At 48.8% G+C, this 8,121-nt stretch overlaps 1 protein-coding gene across 12 annotated transcripts in view; it reads left to right on the plus strand.

The window, feature by feature from the left end:
* Col16a1 (collagen type XVI alpha 1 chain) overlaps positions 1-586 on the plus strand; it is a 53,375-nt gene extending 52,789 nt beyond the window's left edge. For all 12 annotated transcript variants that reach the window (NM_001302967.1, XM_087550224.1, XM_087550227.1 and 9 more), the window contains 1 exon segment: positions 189-586. In NM_001302967.1, the coding sequence (NP_001289896.1) occupies positions 189-391 (203 nt within the window). In that variant the 3' untranslated portion in view covers positions 392-586.
* The last annotated feature ends 7,535 nt before the right edge of the window (positions 587-8,121 follow it).

Genomic DNA, 8,121 nt, shown 5'->3' on the forward strand with positions numbered 1-8,121 from the left:
TGCTCCCTATAAATCTAGCCAGAGGTGTGACTGTCCTTGCAAAACCAATGCAGGAAGCAGGCAGGTCTCGAGAAACCATCCTTCAACCTGGCAAACAAGCAAGGATGAAGGTGTCACTTGTCACAACCATTGTCTCTTCTTGTCATCTGGGTCTCCTGATTTCCCTCCTTTGGCTCTTCCCTCTTTAGGTCCTCAAGGGCCTCCAGGTTATGGCAAGATGGGTGCAACCGGGCCAATGGGCCAGCAAGGCATTCCTGGGATCCCTGGCCCCCCGGGGCCCATGGGCCAGCCAGGGAAGGCAGGCCACTGCAACCCCTCAGACTGTTTTGGGGCCATGCCAATGGAGCAGCAGTACCCGCCCATAAAAAGCATGAAGGGGCCTTTTGGTTGAAGCTCCTGCTCGCACTGAGAGGAAGGACTCTACTAGGAATAAATGGCCAAAGCTTACAGGACTCTGACAGGTTGTGAATGTTTGTACTATTCTTGTGTTTGTTGTTTTGTTGTTGTTGCTGTTAATATTTTTTTTAACAATAAAGAAAGAAAACTATCTGTAACCCCACTTCCATGGGGTTCCCCTGGTGCTGCAGCTGTATCTTGTCTGTCATTTGGTCCCAGGGTTATGAAAGGGTGGGTCCCTCAAGGCCTTGTCCCTCAAGGCCCTGCAAGCCCAAGGTTTGTGTTGGGGTACACATAGGCTATCTCTCCATTTGCCCTCTTGCTCAGCCTCGAACCAAAAGCAGGTTTGGAGACTGTGTCCCACTCAGAAAGGCTGTTCCCTATCTGCTTCCTGACTGAACCCCATTCTTCTTTGTGTGACCTAAAGCCGAGCTTGCACCTGGGGAGATGCCACCCACCCAGAGCTGAGGTGGGCTCACCTTCCTGGACACCCTTCGATACACGTAGGCACTTCTTGGCGCACCAGTAATTCACGACTAGAAAACCCACACAGACTCGGGGAGGGGGCGGGGGGCTAGCCTCAGCCCCTGCCTAGGCAGCCAGGGGATGGATGCTTCTCTGGGGAAGGAGATGGAACCTCCAGCCCACGCCCGGCTCTGTCACCAGCTTCCCAGCTTCAGGCAGAGACTTTAGACTTCAAACAGTGCTTGTTATTCAGACGCGCATTTATGCCCACCTCAGGCTGGGCCTTCAGAAATAGCTGGGGTTAGATCATTGAGAAGGGGTCTTAGGTAAGCCATGATTAGATCTAAGCCTGTGGTCCACCAAGTCCACTGGGGGGTTTCCATCTGCTGTGCCCTCCATATGTAAAAAGGGCAGGAAGAAAAGAAAAAGACAATGGATTGAATATTATAGGAACACGCTGTCTCGAGCGTCTTTCTTCTCTGCTCCTCAGATCACTGGTCCTGATGGGCCCGCTGCCCTGGGAGGACGCAACAGGGCAAATCCAGGGGGACTTCCAAAGAAAGTCTATTTTACTGGCTCTGGCTTTCTGGAGGGTTTATTCAAGTTGGAAAAACTTCAAAGGATCACAGAGCAGGCTCAGAAATGTACTCAAAGTCTAGATGTTTATCCAAAGTGCCTGAAGCCTTCAAGCTGCCTGTCACATCTCTCCAGAGCTGGCATTTCAGCAAACTTTTGAACATTCCCTTCTCTGGTTTGGGTACCAGCCTCTGGGTGGCTCTTCAGAACCTTTGCCTTGTTTTTTTTCCTGCCTGAGACAGAGAGGTGTGCCCGTGGCCAGACTATGCTCCCGGGCCCGCCAAGTGCCTCCCACGCTGTTTTTAGATATTCAGGGAGAGTGGGTTTTCTTTGCATCTCTCCTCAGCAGCTCAGTTAACTCTGGTTCTAACAGAAACCATTAAAAGGCAAACACATCCTTGGTGGCGCACTGAAGTCAGGCTTTGGACAGTGGATGGGGACAGATGTTAAAGCACTCCTCTTGGAAGGCAGGCTTCCACTCAGCTCAGCCTATGAGGCAAACTGCTGATGGGTCCCTGTGACCAGGAGCCTGTTGGCTCACCTAGAAAGAAAGAGAAGCAAGGACCAGCTGTTGAATCAAGCAGGTTGGCTCTGAAGGCCAGAGGGGGAGACTGGTTTGGGAGACGTCAAACGAGCAACCTTGGAGGGTTGCTGGGGAGTCAACTCTTGGAAATAGTGGCTTCCTTCGCTTTCTTCCTCAGTCAAATCCATGCTGCTCTCTGGGGATTCTAGGACAGGCTACGTTGAAGCTTTCCAGATTTGAGTGCCTATCTCCCTGGAGTTTGAAATTGCCGTATTTTCTTGGACCATGAAGAACCAGATGGGAAGCCGAGTTTTATAGTCTCTTCTTCTGTGGTCAGCAGAAAAATAAAATCTGTGCATCCTGCTAGTCAGCTCAGGAGCAGGGGAAGCTGCAGGGAAAAGGAGGAGGGGCACAGCCACGGTCCTCAGGCAGCTTCTCACACCCACCCTCCTCTTCTCTCCACTCCTCAGAGTTTCACAGCAACCCAGAGATCCTTCAGATTGACAAAGTCTGACTTGAGGTCCATTTCCTCTTCCTAGTTTGTGCCAGGAGCTGCACTAGGCTCTGGGGAACCTGAAACAAACTAGACAGATATGGGCCCAGCCACCACGACAACAGAGACAAGTAGTTTATTAAGCGATTACAACAGAGTTGGCTGGTGGGACAGTACCAGGTGGCCGGGGAGGTTCATCGCTGCGGGACCTGACTGTCTAGACAGTTCATCCGGGCACAGGGAACAGCATGTGCCTAGGCCCAGAGATGATTGAGCCCAGCAGGGGGAGAGGAGGGGACACACACAGTGGGGACACAGTGCTTGAGTGTGAGCACCGGTCACACAGTGGGTAGCTGCTGGTGAGTTTTAAACAAAGGTTTGCCTGATGGGGAGTTTGCCAATTGCAGTGTGAAGAATGGACTGGAGAGCCCTTAATTTGAGAAGCCCAAGGCTATTGCATATTTATTCTGCAGAGAGGGAGGGAGAGAGAGGGGGGAGCCATGTTGGATGCCTTTGGAGCTGAAATCTTCCCTTTGTCATAATATTTTCCTTCCACCACACTTAACACAATTCAGCCGCATTCTCCTACACACGAGGTCTGTTAGCCCCTCACAAGAGAGGCTCTTTCTTCTCTTCCGAACTGTTCCCATGGTGCCATAACTTAAGGGGTCAGGGGGCCAAACACATATGTATGCTGTTGCTCTACAAAAACAAACAAAACCCCTGCAAACCTCCCTCCAGTCCACAGAATCCAAAAGGGAATCCAAACTTCAAACCTGGACCTAGTTGGAATCAAAGAGGATTCCATAATGAGGGGGGTGTTGGTACTCCTTCTCAGATTGCCACTTGGGAGCTTGGCACCCAGGCAGGTGACATTGGGGAAAACAGGTCTTCCTCTAGGGGAGGAAGAATTTCCCAGTGGCGAGACCCTCCTTCCATTACCCAGCTCTGCTTCACTTCTGATGGGCAAGCACTCTTCTGAGACCTCCTCCAGAGAGCTCTAAGAAAGGCCGCAAACCAGGCTTTCTCTCCTTCCTGCAGAGCGGAGACAATAACAGGAACGCCACACCCACTTCTGTCTGCCTCAGGTGGTTAAGGTTTGGAACCAAGCTGGTTGTTTTTCGGTCTTTGAAAGATCTCTTTCATCTGCCCCTCCAAAATAAACACACCAGCCTCCCCCCCCAACCCTCCACTATTTGGCTTTGGTTGGTGTCTGGCTGCTTGAGAGAAGACTTGGGTGCACCCTTCTGATCCCTGAATAATGCAGACCTCCAACTGTGAGTTCTCCTGAGCCCTTTATGGAATAAAAGAATGCAAAGAATTTTCTTGAGGTGGACGAGATGGTGAGCTCAGTGGTTGCTGGCCACACGGATGACTTGGTTCTGTCCCTGGGACCCACATGGTAGAAGGAGAGAACTGACTCCCTGAAGTTGTCCTAAGACCCGCGCGCACACACACACACACACACACACACACACTAAAATGCAATAATAAGAGTACTATCATAGGTGGTGAGTCATCAGGCACTTAAGGAACCCAGACTAAAGTGCCAGTGGAATGAAGGCGGTGAGTCATATGACCTCACGAAGCAGGCTGGGTGTCACGGTAAATATTCTGGACCTTCAGCCCCATACCTCAGAACCTCGACCTTTTTGAAATTTCACGGTTCAATCCCACCAACGGTTTCTGGAAGACACGATTGGCGGAGACCTGTGTTAGTGAAAGCACCAGTTCTTCACTGGAAATGTGGCATCTCCACTTTTATTTTAGCTTCCTTTTGGGACTTCAAACTTTCAGTCTGGGGCCAGGATGGCTCAGCGAGGAATCACACGTGCCACCAAGCCCGATGGCCCGAGTTTGATCTTTCCAGTCCTGGTGGAAGAACTGACTGTCCTCTGACCTCCACATGCACATGACAACTGCACATGTGTGAGTGAACACACGCACACCATAAAATAAATACAACGTAATAAAAACCTTTGAGTCAAATTCCTGCTCATCGCTGCAGGGAGACATGTTATTTAAGGAATGTTCTGCAGAACTGGTAATCTTCCCCACTCAAGACCAAAGCCAGCAAGGTAAGGGTGACTGAGGTGTCTTCAAGATTTGAAGAGAGGCTATAACAACTGTCACAGAAGACAAAAACTTAGGAAACTGGGAGAGGAGGCGCATACTCCAAGAGGCTGTCATCAAATGAGAACACTTCAGCCAACCATCTTCTGCTTTGGAACTTTAAATGGACCACAGAACTAAAAGGTGAATAGACAACAGTAAATATTCCAACGTGCCCTCCCTTCCTTGCCCATGTTAACGGAAGCTAACTCACAGACACAGTTAGCTATTGCTTGTCTCAAACCGGGTTCTTCTGAACAGTGTCTTTGACTGCAAAATTAAAGAAACTGTAATAGATGTATGTGGCTGCTCTTCCTTGACCGGCCAGAAGAAGGGGGTTTGAACCTAAGGCTTATCTCATTCTGGGGCACTCACACGTCCACTCGCAGGGCTTGAAGGAAGCAGTGTGTCTGCTTTGCCCCTCCCCCACAAGTTTATTTTTCATTTCATTCACTTGGGTGTTTGCCTGTATGCCTGTGCACCCCATGGATGCAGTGCCTTTGGAAGCCAGAAGAGGGCATTGGGTTACCAGAGTTACTCAAACCAGAGTTACAGACAGCTGTGAGCCACTGTGTGGGTGCTGGGAACTGAACCCAGCTCCTGTGGAAGAGCAGAAAGTGCTCTTACCACTGAGCCACCTCATGCTTCACCCCTTCGTGCAAAGTGCGCTGCCCTTCCCTTGTGTTCTGCTTCCCTCAGAAGCTCCCCAACCTCTGGTCTTTCTGGAAAGGAGCTCTAGAAAATGTCTGACTTGAGGCTACCTCATCGAAGGAGTTGGGGTGGTTTTCAGGTTATCTAGTAAGCTGCCAACTGCCAGCTTTTTGGTTTTAGTGTTTAGACGGAGCCTCACTATGTAGCCCAGGAGAGCTTCAGATTTTAAATCTTCCTGGAAAAAGGTGTTACACATCTATAACCTAAGCACTTGGAAAGAGGAGGCAGGAGAGTCAAGAATCCAAGGTCAGCCTTAACTACATCACAACGAAGGCAGCCTGGGCTGTATGAGACCCTAAATGAGGAACCAAAGAAAAGGCCAGATCACCCTCTTACCTCATCCTCCCAAGGGCTGGAGGATGAGGCTCTTTTAAAAATATATGTTCTTAGGGGTTTGGGATTTAGCTCAGTGGTAGAGTGCTTGCCTAGCAAGCGCAAGGCCCTGGGTTCGGTCCCCAGCTCCGAAAAAAAGAAAAAAAATATATGTTCTTTGTTTGTTTTTCAGGAATGGTTTCTTTGTGTAGCCTTGGCTGTCCTGGAACTAACTCTGTAGACCAGGCTGGCCTATAACTCAGAGAGCTGCCTGCCTCTGCCTCCCCAGTGCTGGGATTGAAGGTGAGCACCACCACCACCTGGCTGCCACCTCGCTTTTACACTGCTCTGCTCTAGACCATGAGAGTGGCGCCTACAAATCTCTAATCATTGCCTTAAGCTTGAAGGGACCAACGACTGATTAACTCCATCTTGTCTTCCTGACTTGCCCTGAGTCATGCTCTCTGGCAGTTACCATGGACTCCAGGACTCGAAGGTTCGACTGATAAACATCGTGGGTTTGTAGCCAAAACTCTGCCTTGAGCGGCGGCACCTTTGCTGTTCTGCAGAAGGTTCTGTATAAACTCCCCTGGGATAATGATTACCCAGCCACAGCTGGAGCAAGGCTGCTTGGCCATGTGGCTTTTGCCACCCACCGTTGTTGCTTACATAAACTCAGAGTTCCTCCGTGAATAGAGGAAAGAGGGGGCTGGCTCCTCTTTCTCACCATGACTCCTGTGTGAAATCAACTTCTTTCCTGCGTCAACCACTTTTTCTGTCTTGTCTTTTGGGGTGAGTGGCCAGGCATGATTTATTGAGTCCCCCCACTCCCAGGCCGTACTTCTGGCCTAGAACTCAATATGACATTCATAATAGCATTGAGTTGTTAAAATATTTGGAGCTTGGCCTGAAATCCTGGCTTCTCTATAAATACTTTTTATATTTATTTATTAAACGTGCACAACTGTTTTACTTGTGTCTATGAATATGTACCACATGTGCAGGGTGCTCTTGGAGGTCAGGGGTCAACTCATCTCCCTGAAGCTGAAGTTATGAATAGTGTGAGCCGTCATGTGGAATGCTGGTAACCGTACTGGGATCCTTTGCAAGAGCAATGAGTGCTATTGAGCCATCTCTCCAGAAAGATCCAGACTTTTGTAGACATAGATCTTGCTATGGAGCAGGTTAGCCTTGAACTAGCCATCCTCTTGCCTCAGCCTCCCACATATTGAGACGTCAGCCATGCACCATCATGCCCCAGATCGCCATTTATCTTTTTTATAATAGGGACGTCATGTAGTGTCTCCAGTCCTCTGCTCTTCTATAAATTGATAATAACATTTACCTCAAAGACTGGGCTGTAGTTGAACAATAGGCAGGACTTAGCACAATGTCTCATAGCTAGTAGGCATGCAATGCATGTTGATGATAGCAATAACCATTAAAACTTGATTGATGCCAGGCTCTCCTCTAGGTAGTGAGTACAAACAGAAGAGGTGGAGAGATGGCTCAGCAGGTAAGAGAGTTTGCTGCTTTTCCAGAGGACCCAAGTTCAGTTCTCAGCACCCAGGTCAGTTGACTCCCAACTGCCTGAAAGTCTGTCTCCAAGAGATCTGATGCCCTCTACTGGCCTCCACAGGCACCTGCATTCACACACACACACACACACACACACACACACAAAGGGAAACATGTAAGCACACGTAACTATGAATAAATCTTTACAAAGGAACAGGAAAAACCTGCAATAAACATGTATATTTTATGATGTGCATCTAAATCCTAAAAGGGGACATTTTATGACAAAACGAAATACAGTGGTACTCCTGATGACCAGGATGTACTTGAAAGACAAGGTGTCTTAGATGTGATGTTAAGGATGCCACTGCTACAAGGTAGTATTTCAAATGAGACCTGGATGATAAGAAAGAAAGAACAGGGAAATGAAGGGGAGAGCGATCTAAATGAAGAGCAGATCCAAAAGTCGCAGGTGGAATGAGCTCGCTTTGTTTTGGGGTGGTGGTCAAGCCAGCATGGCTGGAGTGAACTGAGAAGCACAGCAATGGCGTCAGTGAGGCTGGGGCTAGATCCTGAGGGTCAATAAAGTCATAAGGATGAGTTTAGATTGTATTGAGAATGGTGGAGAACCCTCAGAGGAGTTTGGAGAACAACAATATCTAATTCATATTTTAAGGCAACCATTCAGGCTTCTCAGTGGAGAAGGGAGCATTGGAGTTCAATTAAAGGACATTGGTGGGGAGGCCAGACTACAGAGCGGTCTGGTAGCAATGATAGTTGTGACATGGAGGAAAACCAGATGTGTGTGTGTGTGTGTGTGTGTGTGTGTGTGTGTGTGTAACACACACACACACACATATATTTAATGAAAGCAAATGTAGGGGATATGTGGGGAGAGACACAGGATGATCCTGGGTCTTTGGCATGAGTAACTGTGCAGCTTTTGAAGCAGAAGGGATGAGTTTTGTGGAAATGATCAGAAAATTCTTATGCTGGGCTAGACTGTGACACAGTG

The sequence above is a fragment of the Rattus norvegicus genome, chromosome 5 (assembly GCF_021556685.1).
Source record: "Rattus norvegicus strain SHRSP/BbbUtx chromosome 5, alternate assembly SHRSP_T2T, whole genome shotgun sequence".
NCBI lineage: Eukaryota > Metazoa > Chordata > Mammalia > Rodentia > Muridae > Rattus > Rattus norvegicus.